Source organism: Pelophylax lessonae (genome assembly GCF_965119305.1).
Source record: "Pelophylax lessonae genome assembly, chromosome: 5".
Taxonomy (NCBI): domain Eukaryota; kingdom Metazoa; phylum Chordata; class Amphibia; order Anura; family Ranidae; genus Pelophylax; species Pelophylax lessonae.
Genome location: NC_138772.1, coordinates 234,302,060 through 234,323,058, shown reverse-complemented (window position 1 = coordinate 234,323,058; position 20,999 = coordinate 234,302,060). Strand labels below are relative to the sequence as shown.

Sequence of the window (20,999 nt, the reverse complement as noted above, 5' to 3'; positions counted from 1 at the left end):
CCTGATTGTGACGTCGGACTTTGTGTAGTTTCTTGTTTCAAAATGTATCACACGCAGGATGTTTATTGAATTTTCTTTGTTTGACAAATTTCATTATTTACTACATTATTGAATAAAATTATATTTTTTATTAGATTATAATTCATGATTTTGTGTTTCAAAGTTTATCACATCTGGGATGTCTACTAGAGTCTTGTTTGGTCAGGTTTAAGTCAGTAATTACTAAGAATTGTAGGCCTATAATATATAACACCAAATTTCCATGCAAAAAATTGTACCGCTTTTGGTACAAAATTCCAGACATAATCATACCGCCAGGGAGGTTAAAGATACTCCTTGGATTTTGGGCCCTTCTATGTGGCTAGGCTGTGAAAAAGTCACATTCAATACCCATACTTGGGAGGAGTAGCAGAATGTGTTTTGGGTTGTATTTCCAGGTATGCCTATGATGTGTGTTAGAAATATCTTAAAGTGGTTGTAAAGGCCGAAGGTTTTTGTTTCTTAATGCATTCTATGCATTAAGATAAAAAAACCTTCTGTGTGCAGAAACCTCCCCCCCAATACTTACCTGAGCCCCATCTCTATCCAGCGATGTTGCAGGAAAGACTCGGCTGCCCGGGACTCTCCCTCCTAATTGGTTGAGACAGCAGCAGAGCGCCTTTGGCTACCACTGCTGTCAATCAAATTCGGTGTGCCAATGAGGAAAGAAAGGGGATGGGGCTTAGCCAACGCTCTGTGTCTGAATGAACACATAGAGCAGCGGCTCGGCTCGGGTGCTCCCATAGATAGCAGCTTGCTATGGGGGCACTCAATAGAAAGGAGGAGCCAGGAGCACCAAAGAGGGACCTGAGAAGGGAAGGATCTGGGCTGCTCTGTGCAAAACCACTGCACAGAGTAGGTAAGTATGACATGTTTGTTATTTTTTAGCCAAAAAAACAGACTTTAGTATCACTTTAATTGACAACTTTGTGTAAAAAAAAAATACATTTTCATTTTCTTTCCTGCATTTTCCAAAAACTTGTTGCAAAAATGATATTTTCAAAAGACTCACTATGCCTTCCAGAAAATACCTTGGAATGTTTGCTTTTCAAAATGGGGTCATTTTTTTGGGTGCTTCCACTGTCTTGGTGTTTCAGGGCCTCCAAAAATGTGACAGGTAGTCAGGAAACTAGATGTGTAATTTATGCTCTTTGAATGCCCAAAAGTTCTCCATGGATTTTGGGCCCCTCTATGCATTTAGGCTGTGAAAGAGTCTCATCACATGTGGTATTACCATACTCAGAAGGCATAGTGGAATGTGTTTTGGGTTGTTATTCTAAGTATGCCTATGTTTTGTATGGGAAATAACTTGTTAAAATGACAACTTTGTGAAAAAACTTTATATATCTTCTTCATTTTCCAGAAAACTGTGACAAAGAATTAAAACTTTAAAAAACTCACTGTGCCTTTTTAAATACCTTTGACTGTCTACTTTGCAAACAATGTTTTTTTTTTTTTTTTTTTTTTGGGGGGGGGGGGGGGGTATTTGTACTGTCCTGGCATTTTAGGGCCTCAAGAAACGAGAAAGGCATTCAGTATTCATGGTGATATTTTCTGAAATTGGGGGGGGGGGGGGGTATTTGTACTGTCCTGGCATTTTAGGGCCTCAAGAAACGAGAAAGGCATTCAGTATTCATGGTGATATTTTCTGAAATATTGCCTGTGCCATGCCCAACACAAGAAAGACAGGGGAATTTAGAGAACTGCATAAATGGCTGAAAACCTGGTGTAAGTGGAAAGGATTTGGGTTTATAGAGAACTAGGCCGACTTTTCATTGGAGTACAACCTATATGCTAAAGATGGCTTGCACCTCAATGAAAGGGGGTCTGCTGTGCTGGGTGATAGGTTTATGGAAAGGCTGGAAATGTATTTAGGGCTCCATTCACACGTGTGCCACTTGTCATTCAACTTTGGACAACAAAGTCCCATGACATGTCGTTCCCCATGTTTTCCAATGTAAATTATTCATATATGTGCTATTTAAAGTTGCAGCAACTTCAAAATAGTTCATGTACTACTTTGGTCCAACTTGCATGCAACATGAGGGTCATAGACTTCAATGTTAACCCTCAAAAGTTGCATGACAGTGTTATACAATGAAACAGTTGTGCACAAGTTGTCCATAATCACTGGTCAAAGCCAAAGTAGTATCCAAGTTGCACCAATCTATAGTTGCGTCAAAGTTACACCAAAGTTTCACTCCAAAGTCAGCGTAATTTTAGAGTCGTACATGTATGAATGGAGCCTAAACTAGCATTGTGGGAGAGGGTGAATTTGATTTTAAAGGGACAGACAGGTCAAACAGGCATAAGTTCCTATGGTGGGTGGAATAGGGGAAGATGGAGGAAGAGCTATGGCAGGTAATAAGAAAGTTTCCATGTTATGCAAAACCATTGGAAATGGTACTATTTGTACTACACACGAAACAAAAAAATGCAAAATGCATTTGCAAAATGTGACAATAAAGTTAAGTGTTTGTTAACCAATGCGAGAGTCTGCATCACAACAGGGCTGGGTTGGAGGTGGAGCCACATAACCGCGGATCACGTGTAAAGTGACATTGCTTTAGCTATTCCACATCCTCCCTTCCAGGCCATTCAGAATTGAGTGCATTGTCAGTCAGGCATGTGCTCCACCCCCTAGGTAGAACAGATGCTTAACTGACAGCGGACCCTTCAAAATATATAGAATTTGGAGGGGCTAAAGGGGCTAAGCTAAAGAAACATGTATACTATGAGTACTTACAGAGCTTTTGTGTATGTCTTGTCCAACTGCTCTTTTGATCCTACTGTGATCCCAGCCCTTCTCTCCCAAATAATTTTGGGTTCCAAGTGGCTCTTTTGCAATGAAGTTCCATTACCTGCAAAGTATTGTGTATCAGCCGTGACAATATTTTTATACATGTGTTGTTATATTTGTTTTCCGTGTGCTTGTTGAGACAAGTATGTCTTTTTTAACAATCTAATATATATTTTTTATACTACTTGTAGATGCTTGGTTGCCTTTATAGTCCCATCCATAGGGGGTCCACCATTTTGTTTCCATATAATTTAAAGCAGAGTCTGCTGTCAATCAAGCATCTGATTTGCCTCAGAGGCGGAGCACATACCTTACTGACAGCACACTCTGAATAGCCTGAAAAAAAGGGCATCAATTAGCTAAAGTGATGTCAAAGAACATGTGACCTGCTGTTGTTTAGCTCCGCCCCCTCCCATGCCATGGTGAGATTAAAAGAGGAAACCTAATCATGTGACCTAAAGGAAAAAAAGAAAAAAAAAAGAAAGAGAGCAATATTTTCAAAGCCTTATGTTTTTACACATGTGGCTGTTTGTGTGCCCTACCGACCCTTGTGGGGGCTGATATCTGGTTTTAATATCACCTACAAATGTGGATTAAACATTGATATTGCTTTGAATTACTGTAGATTATTAATAATGAATTAAGTGGTTTGGATAATACTTTATGCAAGCCCAAATATACAGTATGTGCAAAAAAGAATGATGGTATGTATGAATTTGGGAATGGGTAAAGGTTTTTAGATAACGTGGTAGACTAGGAAATTATTAAAGTATTGACTGTGTCTAAATGTGCTTGTTTTTGTTTGTTCTTTGAAGCAAGTAGGATTGGTATTAGTTAGTGTATGAATAGAGGCATACTTTGGAATACCAGGTGCTGTAGAGCTTTTTTTTTTTTTTTTTTTTTTTTGGAGGTGTTGAAGAAAAATCATGACCGTTAATACTAAAAGGGTCAGTCAAGGCCTTTTTTTTTTTAAAGTAAATTATCCATTAAATTATCAAATGCTGAACAAAAAGGGAATAAAAGTAGGGTGTGTCATATCTAAACTCCTTTTGGAGCTTCTGTTGAAACAAAAAAACATACAAGTGCCAGGTTTTTATGTGGTGTTTTAACCTCCCTGGCGGTATGATTCTTTCGGATTTTAGGTGCTGAAAGCGGTACCATTATTTTGCATGTAATTCTTGAGAATGAGCAGCCCAAACCAACTATTTACATATTTTTTTTTTTACTGTGCGTTCTTCTTTATAACACCTTGGGTATGATAAAGTTTGAAACACAAAATCATAAATTATAATATAATAAAAAACTATAAATAAGTTAAAGTATGTATGTATGTATACATATATATATATATATATATATATATATATACTGTATATATATATATATATATATATATATAAATATATACGTGTATATATATATATATATATATATATATATATATATATATATATATACGTGTATATATATGTGTATATATATATATATACATAAAAAGTACAGTAAAACTGCAGGAAAGGGCACTGGGGGCAATGTAATGTGAATTTATTTTATTTTAAATGGTATCAGTGTGTTTGGTGTGTTTTACATTTGAATTTGCCGCCGGTTCCACCCCCCTGCGAATGTCACTTCGCAGGAGAGGGAAGCCGGGGCACGGAGAAGATCGGGAGGAAGATCCCCCGCCGCATACCGCTCGCATACATCGCTGGATCCCAGTGACAAGGTAAGTAACCTCTTTTACAGGATCCAGCGATGCTTCTGGCGGTACCCCGCTAAGAAGGTTAATAAATGGTTTTACACAATTCAGTTTATTTCATGTGTTAACTGCTCCATATGCACCATTGTGGAGGTGGGCAGAAGAAGAAGGAAATATCCCATCAACAGGTGAAAGTGAGGTCAACAGTAAGGTTTCTGGAAGGCAGCAAGATGGGATCGCTTTGCAGAGCAGTAGCGAGACCAGAGTGGCAGTATGTGAGTCTTAGATGTAGGTTAAGGCCTTTTACATGAGTGCTATGTATTCACACTGTGAGTGATTGTATCCAATAGCCCTGCTTGCGGGTAAAGATGAAGTGTGGCTTTATTTGAATTTGATATTCAAAGATGCAGCTGAACGACTATATGTATCCCTAAACCAGCCTTTCTTAAGGTGGAACTTAATTCTTCCAATCAATATTCATTCTTTTTAATCCTTATACTGCTAACATTAGTAAATAGATAAGAAATTATATTATATTTACTTGTTTTAAACTTTTTTTTTTACATTTCTTCAGTTACTTCCTCGTTTCCATGCATAGGCAAAGGGTTTTCTCAGCTAAGCACACTCTCCTGCATGCATACTTGAGTTGAGGGCAGGACATAAATCATTTGCCATTACTCAAGATGGCCACAGCCAGAAATGCTGGGGGGTGTTTTTCAAAGAGATTTATCACTATAATAAATCATGAAAACATGGATGGATGGATGGGGAAGTTTGCTTTGAATATTATAAAAATTATTTTAATAGCATTTTTGGTTTGTGGTACTCAGATGCAGTGAAAATCCTCTTTAACTGGGCCTCTGTGAAACCCTAGGTTTCTTCCAGTGGTTGCTAATGGTTGCTTGAGCAATTAGCAATTTCTGCCTCTCAGATAGCTAAAAAGATCATTGGTGTCAGTAGTCTGTAGGAAAGGTATTCTTCCCACTGGCCACCAATATAAAGAGTATTCTTCCTAATGACAACCAATGTAAGTAGCATTTTCCCCACTGACCACCCAGCTAATGTCCCTCAGGTTGGAAATATAGTACTTATTGGTAGGAATTGCCTAAGGTCTTACATTTATTTCAAGTGTGTTTCTATTTTGAAGAAGTTGAGAAAGGCTGCCCCCAAACTAATTCCTAGCACGACGTAACACTTTATGAAACCTAATCTTTCTGACCAGTGCTGGGAGCATATGTCAAAACATAACAATGCCATTAATTTGCTAGGACTTTAGACTATAGCTATACCTCCCAACTTTTTGGGATGGGAATGAGGGACACCTATTAGCAAAAGTATGTAGGCATAGGACACACCCCTGCCACACCTCCCACCTCCCTTAAAGGAGAATTGTACAAATAAAAATGATTGGTTAAACCTGCAAATGCTTTTTTACCACTAATATTCCTTTATTTTGGCTTTTGAAATTTAAAAATGCAGAAATTAAAAAATTGGATGAAAGGTTTAGAACTGTAAAACACTTTTTTTGATAGATCAGTAGTCCATTTTGAATACAACTAGATAGATCAGACTAAAAAGAGGGACAAATAAGGAGGACAGAGGGACATTATTCCGAATGAGGGAAAGTCCCTAAAAATCAGGGAAAATTGGGAGCTATGTATAGTGGCTTCCATCAGCACTCTTATAAATTAGGGAGGTTTGGGCTACATTGGGCTGAGGGAGGTCCTTTGCTTACCCTCAGCCCAATGTATTTATTACTAGACACAGGATAGCATGATTAATGTCAGAGTCTGTACTAACAGAATGTCTCCAAGAATATGGCTGCTGCACCCCATAAGTATTTTTGTTTGTCAGGCAAGTCTAGCTGCATTCCACAGTTTTCTGACAGCCAATCAAATGTTATGGTGTGCTGCCTCTTCTTGTAGAAGCCCTGATGTTGTGGTGTCAATGATAACATCAAAACCTTTCCATAGTCACAAGCACCTAACACTCAGAGTCAAGGCCTGATATATGACATGCTCTGAAACCTGTGCATTTACAAATTCCAGGACCACAGCTTCTGCAATTTGTGTCCATTGCAGCTTCCCTTTTCATCGTTTTAGTGAGACCCTATAGCCGACTTTTCACCCCAAAGCAACATACATATTTTTCTAGTGTATATATAAGCTCTTACTATTTATAGTGGTGAAGGACAATCATAAAAAAGTTAATTTGTGCTATTAAAATCAGGTCAGGCATTGTTTTGTAAACACAAAGGCTCTTATTTATAAAAAAAATGTTCTAAACAGGTAAAACTTTGTGGTCCACAGCAGCCAACCAGAGTCCTTGTGTCATTTTCAACTTTCAACTGCAGAAAATAGTTGGAAGATGTATAATTACTGTTGACAACAAGAAATTATTATTTTGGTGCATTTTTTATACATACACATGTAATATTTTATAGGGTTACTAGTCTTAAATTATACACTATATTACCAAAAGTATTGGGACACCTTCATTTACACGCACATGAACTTTAATGGTATCCCAGTCTTAGAACGTAGAGTTCAATGTTGAGTTGGCCCACCCTTTGTTGCTATAACAGTTTCATCTCTTCTGGGAAGGCTGTCCACAAGGTTTAGGAGTGTGTCTATGGCAATATTTGACCATTCTTCCAGAAGCGCATTTGTGAGGTCAGACACTGATGTGGACAAGTAAACCTGGCTCACAGTCTCCACTCCAATTCATCCCAAAGGTGTTCTATCAGGTTAAGGTCAGGTCTTTGTGCAGGCCAGTCAAGTTCCTCCACCCCTAACTCGCTCATCCACGTCTTTATTGACCCTGCTTTTTCTTCTGGTCTAAGTCATTTGGTGGAGGGGGGATTATGGTGTGGGGTTGTTTTTCACAGGTTGGGCTTGGCCCCTTTGTTCCAGTGAAGGGAACTCTTAAGGCATTAGCATACCAAGACATTTTGGACAATTTCATGCTTCAAACTTTCAAACTTAGTGGGAACAGTATGGGAGTGGCCCCTTCCTGTTCCACAAACAAGGTCCATAAAGACCTGGATGAAAGAGTTTGGGGTGGAGGAACTTGACTGGCCGGCACAGAGTTCTGATCTCAACCTGATTGAACCCCTTTGGGATAAATTAGGACGGAGACTGTGAGCCAGACCTTCTCATCAGTGTGTGACCTCACAAATGATTCTGGAAGAATGGTCAAACATTCCCATAGACACACTCCTAAACCTTGTAGACAGCCTTCTCAGAAGAGTTGAAGCAGTTATAGCTGCAAAGGGTGGGCCAACTCAATATTGAACCCTATGGACTAAGACTGGGATGCCACTAAAGTTCATGTGCGTGTAAAGGCAGGTGTCCCAATACTTTTGGTTATATAGTGTGTGTAGTAACCAGAGATGTATAGTAACGAAGTAGAACTACTTAAGTACTGTACTTAAGTACCGAAATGCGGTATCTGTACTTTCCTAGAGTAGAATTTTTTTCTCCTACTTCTACTTTTACTTCACTACATTTTTTCGATGATTTCGATACTTCTACTCAAGTATTTTTTTTTTGTGCTGCATAGTTACTCGTTACTTTTAAAAAAATTACCACTGCCAGAACAGTAGATGGCAGGTTGCATAAAGCTCAAAAAAATGTGTATAATGTCATTTGTAAATCAGCGCATACGAAAATAAAGGCTGTGTATAATAAAAGCTGCTATACCAAATCTTTCCAATAAAAAGAAAATATGAAACAAACAAATAAATGGTGCTACAGCGCTTAAAGTGCATCAAGAAACTACTAACAAACACAGGTTAATCATTTGAATAAATCATTTGAAATAATAAAAACCAATATGATGTTCAAACTTTTGACTTCTTTCTTTAATAACTACATAACACAGTACTTGTACTTCTACTTTCAGTACTTGAGTAGAATTTTTTTTTCAAAACTACTGGTACTTTTTACTTTTAGTACTTAAGTAGCAAATTTTTTGAAAAAACTACTTGCAATACTTAAGTAAAAAAAAGTTGAATACTTTAGTACTTCTACTTAAGTAACTTTTTCTGCGAGCACTTCCACTTCTACTCAAGTCACTTTTTGATCGAGCACTTGTACTTTTACTCAAGTAGAAATTTCGAGTACTTTATACAAGTCTGGTAGTAACCACAAACAACTACTCAAAATCAACTACATAACAGTAATTCCCTAACACCCAAACCTATGTGGGTAATCAAATTAGTCTAATGCCATGAATAGTAAATCAGTGTTACATAACCAGAAATGTGGATTGCAAAACCGAAGTTGCATAACTAGAACTGCTGTAAAATTGATAGTATTGCATGTACAGTATGTATTTTACCCCATTTAAAGTAAATCCAAATCTAAAAGCAAAAATGTAACAAATGGTAGCTTACCAGTCCTTAATATATAACTAAAGGCAAAACTTTCTCTTTAATAAAAGATAAAAAAGCACCACTTAAGTGCAGCAATAAACAGGTAGAATTGATTAAAACAGGATTAAAATCATTCACAGGATCCAAGAAGATATGTGCTTGTATAGTGTAAGGGCAAATATGCCACTTGCTCAGTCCTGCATGAGCCATGTGTGGTCCAAATTACCCGAGGAGATGGGGCATAGATGCCCTGTGTTACCAGAAAGTCCGCGCGGACCAGCATGGATCGCAGAGAGGGAGTGACATCACTGGGATGAGCGGAGAAGGCTTGAGAATGCTAGGCTACGAGCTAGCTAGCTAACCTAGCATTCTCAAGCCTTCTCTGCTCTTCCCAGTGATGTTACTCCTGCTCTGCATTCCATGCTGGGCAGCATGGACTTCCTGGTGAGACAGGGCGTCCATGCCCCATCTCCTCTTGCGTTTTGCACCACAGGTGGCCCCTGCAGGACTGAGCATGTGGCGTTTTTTCCTTATACTATACAAGTGCATATCTTCTTGGATCCTGTGAGTGTTTTGAATCCTGTATTAATAAATTCTACCTGTTTAATGCTGCACTTAGCTGGCGCTTCTTCCTTTTTTTTCTTATACCTCTGCAGAGTAGGGTTATCTCTGAAGATAGCAGCCTCTAGTACTCCAGCTTTACAGCATATGTACTTTGTTTTTCCAAAAGACATTTTAATGGATCTTTGGTCTTCGTGGACTGTTGCAGCTCCCTTCATTACATATTTTACAGAGCTGTTTCCCCTGTGCTTGCCTAGTCCCACTTTTAGCTCCTGTTCCTGCTCCTTATTTTAGCCGGTCAATCATACCTTCTCCTGGTGTATTGCATAGATGTTTGTTACCTGACTGTTTTAAAGTAACTGTGCCCTATCCTTTTCATTGTCCATGTGCCTGATTTTTTTACCTTTCAAAATATTCTCTTTAGTTTTGGACAGATTTGAGAGGAATTATAACACCTGTAGTAAGACTTGTATTGATGTCTCTGTCTCTGTTAGGGAGATTCACCCTCTCCCAAATTGTGGGTTCCTTAGAAAAGTAATAGAGGGGAAATCTCCAAATGGGGGCAATAGTTCTAGTGAAGTGGGGGGGCCCCAATGGATTCCTTTAATTTGCAGGGATTTCCTCTCACTTCCTGTTTTGGCTATGGGACAGGAAGGGAGGCTAATATCCCAATGGAAAAAAAAACTAACAGGGGTTATAACCCTTTCTTACTCTATTCAAAATAATAAAAAAAAAAAAAGTTCTCTAAGAAACATGTAGCCAGCAACTCCAGAATCCCATAAAAATCTTTATTTTGCTACATGAAGGTAAAGATTAAAAACAACTGACACGTTTCAGCATACACAAGGTGAATGACAGCACAAGGCTGCATGCCAAAACGCATCAGATGTTATGTAATCTTAACCTTCATGTAGCAAACAAAGATTTTAATGGGATTCTGGAGTTTCCGGCTACATCTTTATTGGAGCTGCGTTTTCAATGGCTGGAGGCAATTTGAGCCAAAGCACCAAGTGAAGGACTCCACCCTCAATCTATGAGGTGTGTTCCCTGCTGTGAGCGCTGCATTTTTGCTTTGTTTTCCTAGTTGAAAAAAAAGTTCTGCCTATAGTTCTGCTTTGGTTGAATTTGTTTTCTTTTTTCAAGAACATTTTCAAGTATAGAATTATACTTGCAGATAATAACAAAAATGCAGTGTCTTTGTCACTTCAAGTAAGTTAAAAAGAAAGCACAATAATCCTTAACTATCTTGTGTAAGCTACTAGTCTAATCAATCCACCATGTAATGGAGATGAACAAAGTCAGACATGTTTGAAGTCTAGCCTGTGTTACAACCATGGCTCCTTCAATAGATACAGTAAAGGTAGCCACCAACGAGGCAGGAAGGTGTGTTATTTACAGATTTACCATGTGAAATATAACGGAAAAAAGCAAAAAGAAAAAAATGAAAATCAATAACCAATGTAGCCACCACATCAAAGGACTGGTAAAATTATATTATATTAAATCTATGTTTCCTAATCATACAATGCACAGGCCACTTTTAATCATTATGACTGGATTATATGCAGCTACCTTCAGGTGAATTTACACTAAGAAAAAGTGAGCTGCAGTGACATCCCCTATAAACCCCCCACCTCCAGGTAGCCTCCTTTTTTTTGCCTTAGGTGAGGAACCTCTTCTTTCTTCTGATAGAAGCATACCTTCTTTTAGGAAGGTTTTTTCCTCTTCTCTCTTTGGATTAATATTTTTCAATGTGATTCCTTCATCACTTTGTGGTGACACATCCAGGGACGTCCCCTGAAGGTGTACATTCGCATGAAGTGCATTAGGGCAGGAGCTACGTTTCTCCGCTGACTACTTCCATGACTACTTCCATGACTACTTCTCCGCTGACTACTTCCGTGACTACTTCCATGACTACTTCTCCGCTGACTACTTCCTTGCTTGGAAATGCCAGCTCACTTTGTAAGTGCATGGTTTTACTTGTCATTACAATTGTTTTACTGGCATTTGGATTTTTGGCATGTGGAATCTATACTTTTTAATAAATATGCTGCACTATATGTGGTCCCCTGCTTGTGGCTCCATGTGGTTTGCGCTTTTTCCCCCAGACAGTAGCAAGCAAACCTTCCGACTGTCCCCAGTGGTGAGAAGCGGTACTGCGGGGTGTACCCATTGCGAGAATGGAGCTTGTAGACCACATGTTACATAGTTACATAGTTAGTGTGGTTGAAAAAAGACATCAGTCCATCCAGTTCAACCTATGATGTGTGTGTGTGTGTTTGCTGTTAACCGTACATTGTATACGCCTGTATGTTGTGGTCTTTAAGGTGCCCATCTAATAGTTTTTTGAAACTATCGATGCTCCCTGCTGATACGACGGTTTGCGGAAGAGAATTCCACATCCTTACTGTTCTTACAGTGAAGAACCCCCTGCGTATTTTAACGTCAAACCGTCTTTCCTCTAGTTTTAGTGAGTGGCCACGTGTCTTATTGTATTCCCTTTCTCTGAATAGGTTTTTTCCATATGCTAGGGTTGCCAGTACAGTATTTGTACATTGATATCATATCGTCTCTTCTCCAGAGAGAATAAGTTCAGTGCTTGTAGTCTTTCCTCATAGCTGATGTCCTCCATTCCCCTAATTATTTTTGTTGCCCTTCTCTGGACTTTCTCCAACTGGAGAAAGTCCAGAGAAGGGCAACAAAAATAATTAGGGGAATAGAGGACATCAGCTATGAGGAACTCCAGCACATCCTTCCTGAGGACCGGTGCCCAGAACTGGACAGCATACTCCAGATGTGGCCGGACCAGAGTCTTGTAGAGTGGGAGAATAATCTCTTTATTTCTGGAGTGAATCCCCTTTTTTATACATCCCAGTATTCTGTTGGCTTTGCTTGCAGCGGCTTGGCATTGCATGCCACTGCCAAGCCTGTTGTCTACCAGTACCCCCAGGTCCTTTTCCATCCTAGACTCACCCAGAGGTCCCCCCCCCCCCTAGTGAGTAGCTTGCTTTCTGGTTTCTGGCACCCAAGTGCATTACTTTACATTTTTCAACATTAAACCTCATCTGCCATGTAGTTGCCCACCCCATTATTTTGTTCAGGTCCGCTTGTAAGGTTTCCACATCCTGCCCAGTAGATATTGGCATGCTTAGTTTAGTATCATCCGCAAATACTGAGGGGGACCCCGCTTTCCACACCTGCTCAATCCCCATTAATCACCACCCTTTGCAACCTCCCCTGGAGCCAGTTCTCTATCCAGGTACTCACCTTATGGTCCATACCTACCTTCCTTAGTTTGAACAGTAAGCATTTGTGGGGAACGGTGTCAAAGGCCTTTGCAAAGTCCAGGTACACCACATCCACAGGCTTACCTTTATCTAGGTGGCAGCTCACTTCATCATAGAAGGTTAATAGATTGGTTTGGCAAGAACGATTTTTCATGAATCCACGCTGATTACTACTAATAATATCATTTTCATTACTAAAGTCTTGTATGTGGTCCCTTAACATCCCCTCCAAAATCTTGCAGACTACTGATGTTAGGCTGACCGGCTTATGTGAAGGAACCGGTTGACACAAACACTCATGTTGCTGCTTTACTATGGCAGCTTTAATGTCGGTGAGTGCATTTTTGTTCTGTTGCTCATGCGCGGTGAAAAGGATTTTCATTATCTGGTGGAAGACACTTTCTTTGCGGTAATATTTAGCACATAATTTGGACTCTTTTGCATTGGACTTTATTTACACTCATTTAATTTTGTTATCATTTTTGAATATTGAATATTGTGGATGATTTTTGCACATTATGAATGCTGTGTTGATAGCACATGCTTTAAGTTTGTAATACTTTATATTTGGAGATGCTGCAATATTTTCTTTGTTGATGTCATATAAATGGTTACGTTAGTCCAAGTTGGACCAATGTAACTAAGTATAACATGCCAAGGCCTGGAATTATTCCTTAAATGCTGGTAAGCTTAACTCTCTTTCAAGAGACACCCTTTGAACGTGAGCACCTGTTTGGTCTCTTCATTGGTAGCATATCTAAGAGATAATGCGGGATAAGGGTACTCACGTTCCACAGAAAAAAGCTCACCATTTTACTAGTAGGTCTACTACTCCTGAGGCCAGGAAGGGCTCCTATCATCCCTCTTAGCCTTTCATTGTTATGTTTAAGACAGGAATACACTTTCGCAAGAAGAAAAGGCCCTCCAAACCAGCCAAAACAGAGGCCTCTTCACATCCAAAGTGGGATGTTCACATCCAAAATTCTATTGGCCTTCTCAGCCTTCTAGTGCTAGAATATCTCAGATGCCTGGGTCCAGAGTGTTGTTTGCAGGGGCTTTAGGCTGGAATTTGACACTCTACCTTCACCCTGCTTCATGCACTCCAATTTTTCACCTTCCCTGTCATTGCAGGTGGATCTGCCTTCTGATGTTTAGTATCTTTTAAATCAAATGGTCATTACTCATTTACCAAGATTTCTACTCAAACCTCTTTACAATTCTTAAACCAAATGGAGGTGTTTAGCCCATTTTGGAACTGAAAACCTCAGTTGAATCCACAACCTCCAGAAGTCATCGCTGAACCCATCCCACAGATTGTATTACACACTGAACAAGACTTTGACCAAAACCTTTCTGCCTTAGTTCAAACTTTTCTTTTTTTGTTTTCATGACAGGCATGCTTACATTAGGGCCTTGGGTCACATTGTGGCCTCCTTCAAGGTGGTGCTGCATGGTGCTGTGGTGCTGTATGGTTTTATTCTAGATTCTGGCCATATGGTCTTTTTAGAATTAGGCATCTGTTACTCTGATTTGAAAGGCTGCCATTTGGGCCTCAGTTTACACACTTGTTAGGTATCAGAAGTCTGTGGAGCCCTTCTTGACCTGTTATGTGGGCTTTCTGCCATTGTTAGCTGTGTCGCCCCTTCCTTGGACTGATTTTGGATGTCACAGTCAAAATGATTTAAAGAATTATTAATCCTGATATTTATTGGGAAGTTGGAATTGCTCACTCAGGCCAAGGCTTGTCATTTATTGAATGTATTGCAGGACAATTTCATAATTCAACTAGAAATAATGACAGAATAAGGGTGGATAAAGCGCTAGGACCAGATGGCATCCACCCACGCATCCTAAATGAATTGAACGCTGTAATTTCAAAGCCTTTGTTTCTAATTTTTAGGGACTCGTTAAGGACTGGAAAAGTTCCACTGGACTGACGTAGGGTCAATGTGGTGCCTATATTTAAAAAGGAATCAAAGTCTTTGCCAAATAACCATAGACCTGTTAGTTTAATTTCTATAGTCAGGAAGATACTGGAGAGTTTAATAAAAGACCACATAGATGAGTTCTTGCTGGAAAAAAAGTATTTTAAGCAACAGATCTCATGGATTCATGAAAGACAGGAGTTGTCAAACAAACCTAATTTCTTTTTATGAGGAGGTAAGTAAAACCTTGGACAGAGGGGTGGCTGTAGATGTAGTATACTTGGATTTTGCAAAAGCATTTGACATAGTTCCCCACGCACGACTAATCTGTAAGGTGAAGTCAACAGGCTTGGAAAGATCAGTTTGTAAATGGATAGAAAATTGGCTAATAGATAGATTTCATAGAGTATTGGTTCATGATTCTTACTCTGAATGGTCTAAGGTTATCAGTGGTGTACCCCAAGGGTCAGTGTTGGGACCCTTACTTTTTAATATCTTTATAAATGATATAGGGTCTGAGATTAAAAGTACAATTTCAGTTTTTGCAGATAACATCAAGCTTTGCAGTGGAATAATTTCTTTACAGGATGTCTCCAACTTACAAGCTGACTTCAATGCACTGTTTCCTTGGTCAACTATGTGGCAAATGAGGTTTAATGTTGATAAATGTAAAGGTATGCACTTGGGGGCTAAGAATATACATGCGTCATACATGCTAGGGGCAGTAGAACTGAGGGAATCCATAGCGGAGAAGGATCGGGGTGTTCTGGTAGATCCTAAGCTTAATAATAACATGCAATGCCAAATTTCCAAAGCAAGCAAAGTCCTTTCTTGTATGACCAGAGGCATGGACTCCTGAAAGAGAGATATAATTTTGCCCCTGTACAAATCATTAGTAAGATCTCATCTAGAATATGCAGTTCAGTTTTGGGCACCAGTTCTTAAAAAGGATATCGGGGAACTGGAGAAAGTGCAGAGAAGGACAACCAAAAAAAAGAGGCATGGAGGAGCTCAGCTATGAGAAAAGATTAGAAGAACTGAATTTATTCTTTCTTGAGAAGAGGGGATTAAGGGGGGATATGATCAACATGTATAAATACATAAGGGATCCATATAGTGAACTTGGGGTTGAGTTATTCACTTTAAGATCAACACAGAGGACAAGGGGGCACTCTTTACCTCTAGAGGAAAAAACATTTCGTCTCCAAATACGGAAAGGTTTCTTCACCATAAGAGCTGTGAAAATGTGGAATAGACTCCCTCCAGAGGTGGTTCTGGCTAGCTCACTAGACTGCTTTAAAAAAAGCCTGGATTCTTTCCTGGGTGTACATAATATAAATTTGTACTAATATTTATAGGTAACCATCAGGAAGGATTTTTTTCCCCTGCTGTAGTAAATTGGATCATCCTTTGCTGAGGTTTTTTTGCTTCCTCTGGATCAACTGCAAGTTTAGGATTGTGTATATTGGATTATATGGTTGGGCTTTATTTACTGTTTTTTTTGTTATTTATTGGTTGAGCCAGATGGACTTGTGTCTTTTTTCAACCTGACTAACTATGTAACTATGTAATGCTCTGCTGGTCCAACTGATTACGAACAAAAAGCTGATTGCAGATACAAAAGCGAGGGATAATTTAGGTAACAGTAAATCACATTTGCCATAAACTTTAGGAAAGGGAAACATGAGGGTGGGATAAGAACATTAAAGTTCAAATGAGCCTACTAAGCTGTACTGCATACTACATGATACTAAATTGGATCGAATCCTTGTAACTAGGAGCACTAAAGAAAAGTGGGAGTGCTTTAAGGGCATGTTAAACAATGGCATTTGTCAGCGTATTCCAATAGAAAACAAATATAAATGGACAAAAGTTAAACCTGGGTGCTAATGCTAACATGAAAAAGAGTATTAACAGGAAAAAAAATGTCCAAAGGGTCACCATAAGCATTCCAAAACAAGAATGCAATTATAAATGCAAGAGCATGATCAAGGCAGCTAAAATAAATTATGAGAGACAGTTTTCAAATATATTAATAGTAAAAAGGTGAGGTCAGAACATATTGCCCCATAAAGAATGATCAGGGGAAGTTAGTCACAAGTGACAAAAAGAAGGTAACTATAATAAACACAGTCTTCTCAGTTTATACAAATTGAAAAAGAAGTAAAGAAAATAAGACAGTCAATAGCATTATATTCAATGTACACTTGTGGCTGACAGAAACCAGTGTTCAAAAAGGACTAGAAAACACTTAATGTGAATAAATCACCAGGTTCAGATGGCTTACACCCAACAGTTCTCAAAAACCTAGCCATGTTATAGCCAGACCAATGTTAAGGACAGTTTACTAACTGGAATGGCACCAGCTGATTAGCAAAAAGCAAAGGTGGTATCAATATTTAAAAAAGGGCCAAGATATATACCTGCAAACCTAAGACCAGTCAGCCTATCATCAATAGTATTGGAAGGAATGATAAGGTACCATATCTAAGAATTTGCTGAAGAAAATAGTATTAGTAGTAACCAACATGGATTTATAAAAGACCATTTTTGCAAGACCAATCTTTTGACATTCTATGAGGAGGTATGTTATAATTTGGATAAAGGAAGGCCTGTGGACGTAGTGTATCTGGATCACACTAAGGCTTTTGATACCGTACTCCATAAATGCTTAATTTCCATATTAAGGTATTTTGGCATTGATAACATGGTAAGTACCTGGATTGAAAACTGGTTACAGAAGCACAACCAGAGGGTGGCGATTAATGACATATTTTCTGAATGGTCTAGCGTTGTAATTGGGGTACCAGGACCAATGCTTTTTAACTTGTTCAGATATTATATAGAGGTTGGAATAAATAGTTTAATCTCAGTGTTTTCTGACGATACAAAACTGAGCAAGGAAATACCTTCAAAACCGGATATAGAAACTTTACAAGAGGACCTCAGTAAAATAGAGGGGTTAACACCTGTCTGACAGATAAGGTTCAATATTGAAAAATGTAAAGTAATGTATGGAAAGTAAACAAGGTCCAGGTGTGATAGTGGAAAATGAGGCAAAGGGGTCATGGGAACAATGGATGTGATGTAATCTAGCACACCTGGGCAAAAGGGGATTTAATTGTGCCACATAATTACTAGAAAAGATTAATTAAAAAAATAACAATGTTTTATTTTTACACAAAATTTTTTACACATGAATCATAAAAACAAATGTAGTCAAGATAATGATACATGTATACACACGCATATCCTAATAGAGAAGTATACACTATAGTTAACTGATGGATCAACGCGTTTCGCTGAAACAGCTTCTTCAGGATCCAACAGGTATATCTTAAAAAAAGGTGTACAGTATCACACTATCCATCATTTAAAATCAAACTCGGAGATAGCAAGGCAACACATCATCCGTAAAATGTGACAGGAACTGTCACCGACAATCCCAAAGATACTAAGGATATAGGGGGGATTGGGCAGATAGTCCAGCCTCTTGATAAATAAAACAAATTTTCCATAGGTGAACCCACAGATGGGGGAGTTATCACCCAGTCCAGGGCCAGAAAACAAAACGGCCAATAAGATAGATGTCCAAAGGAAACAAGAGACCACCTTTCTCGTCAGGAATTATAAGAGAATCCCCATCTACAAAAGTACAATGGCCACATACAAATGGATCATCCGCCCTGCACACAACGGAGGGACGTAAAGTGATGTACTTAGAAGCTAAAAATATGAATACATGTTACATGCTAGAGGGAGAATCGCTAGGGGTAATCAAGGATGGAAAATAATTTGGGGGTCCTTGTAGATCACAAGCTCGGAAATAGCATGCAATGCCAGGCTGCAGCAAGCAAGGCTAGCAGACTATTAGGATAAGAAGAGGAGAAGGCGCCTCTAAGTGCAGCATTAAAAGCATTTATTGGCGCACAAGATAAATAGCATTTGCAACATCATAGTGTAAAACAGGCATGTCTGAACAACACATAGGGTTCAGTTCTTGTCCCTGTGGCTCTGTCTCCTTCGACTGTCCAGCAGACGGAGGGGGTGGATGTAGAGAGCCAGACCAGGGAGGTCCTGTTGTCTGAGGCCGCAGTGGAAGGCACGCCTCACTCGTGGACCGCACGGGGCGTAGTGACGTCAGGGGGGCGGTAACGTGTTTTGGAGCATGCGCAGTAGAGCTCCTTCATCAGACCATTCTCGGTAAAGCAAGATTAAGCATCTTGCTGCAAGGAAACAAAAAGCAAATTGCATAACAACCCCTCTATATTATGTGGAAGTTGTATTAACAATAAAAGAGTTCATATGGAAATACTTTTAACTATAATTTTTTTTGTAATCCATTAATATCGTTAATTAAATATTATTATTAATTAGTGTGACAATTATTAAAAGTCAATACTGCAGAGAAATAGGCTTTGTTCTTTTATCATAATTATTGAAAACCCTGTGGAGTTGATTTACTCAAAGCAAATTGGCTGTACACTTTGGAATAGGAGTTGCAATTTGCATGGGAATTTGCCTCAGAGCTTAGTGAATATAGTGGTTTCACTTTGCAAATACCCAGTGACATGCAAGGAAAATAGGAAAAGTGTTTTTGCTTTCATGTGATTAAATGATTACAGCGGGCAGAGCTTCACCTTATCCAGTACAGCTGGCCATACATGGCTTGGTTTTTTTGATCAGCTTGCGTGCTGAACGAAAATAACTGGACAAATTCCCCTATCCACACATTCGTGGTGCATGCGAGAATCATCCCCGCTGTGTCAGAACTGCCCTGCTGTCAGAATATACTGAGCAACATTTTCCAGCAAGCCTGTTCATTAACAGTTGATTGTTAAATTGGCTTATCATGAATGGGAATGACTATAAATGGAACAAAATTCAGCCTGTCCCTGCTAAACCGAGTGAATTTCGATACATCTAAAGTCAGCTTAAATTTGTTGCAACTTCTCTTGCAAAGTGAGCAGCCTAATCGACCCCTGTATATTTAACACCATAAAACCAAATCAGATGTAATGTAAGATATATTTACATGATAAAATAGAGTATGCAATGTCAAATTTGCAATTTTTAGACTTGCATATAATAATATAATTTGATATTATTGGGTACTATGAGGGAAAATGCACAATTACCAGGTAATTTGATGTGTCTGAGTTTGCCCAATGATGCCTTCAAGTCTAGTTATTTTAAGTTCTGCTAATAAAAATCTCATGACTTGGATGAATGAAAATTCTTATAGACTTAACCAACTATTGTAAATATATATCTTTATATATACATTCCCTAAAATAAAAATGTGTAAAATGCATAATGTGTGTGCAAAATGTGCTAATTCTGTACAAATTTTTTTGATTGGCTTGTTCTTTGCAAAATTGTATTATGCAATGGACAGCATTTGCATATCTACAGCCTGCTTCCATACAACTTATATACTGAACTTGAATACTTTTTGTTTTCTAACAGTTTGTTTTTATTTTCCTGAAACAATAAAACAAATCTTGTAGACAAAAATGAATCATACAGCTGTATTTCATATTGTAATATTGCCCATTTGTCTTAATCGATAACGCAATGCTTCTTTTTTTATGCCTCCCTGTATATGTGTGTATTTTTTCCTGCCTAGACCTGGTTAACCATTTCTGTGAACAGATCCTCAGTTTTTTACTTTGTCCCTACTTTCCTGTCGTAGCCCCATGTTCCCCTGGTGTCGACTCCGTACCTTTGCAGCGCACAGGCAGCCAACATGCCTCTCAGAATGCAACAGGGACCTTCCAGAGGGCCAGCTATGCTGCAGGCCCAGGCTCCAATTACGCAGATCCATACCGACAGCTGCAGTATTGTCCATCTGTTGATTCACCGTACAGCAAATCAGGGCCAGCTGTACCACCAGAGGGAACATTAGCCAGGTCACCATCCATTGATAGCATTCAAAAAGATCCAAGGTAAGTGGCTTTAAACATTTATTACATTTGAGATTTTTGTATATGTGTTATTTATTATTTTATTCATACAAACCATCATAGGAGTGAATAGCCTTTGCACAATATCCCAACTGGAGTATTGATCACAGAGGTAGGGTCTCAGAATTCAGTGGCTACAAACAGTTGAATGTAGTTACACAAAGCTTTATAATTAGCTAGACTGAAAAAGTCCTGTGTCCTTCATGTTAAAAAAAAAAATCACATAATCAGAAACCCTAGTTATTTAGAGCACTCCTTATAGTGTACATCTGGTTGAAAAAAAAAATGCACTGGCCTTACCAGGGCTGGCCCAAGACATTGTGCTGCCTGGGTCCAATGCTGCCCCC

At 38.8% G+C, this 20,999-nt stretch overlaps 1 protein-coding gene across 4 annotated transcripts in view; it reads left to right on the top strand.

Moving 5' to 3' along the window:
- The window catches only part of CTNND2 (catenin delta 2), a 921,118-nt gene that overhangs the window by 387,916 nt on the left and 512,203 nt on the right, over positions 1-20,999 (top strand). For all 4 annotated transcript variants that reach the window (XM_082258174.1, XM_082258173.1, XM_082258172.1 and 1 more), the window contains exon 9: positions 20,382-20,634. In XM_082258174.1, coding sequence (XP_082114300.1) covers positions 20,382-20,634 — 253 coding nt within the window. The remainder of the gene's footprint in view (positions 1-20,381; positions 20,635-20,999) is intronic.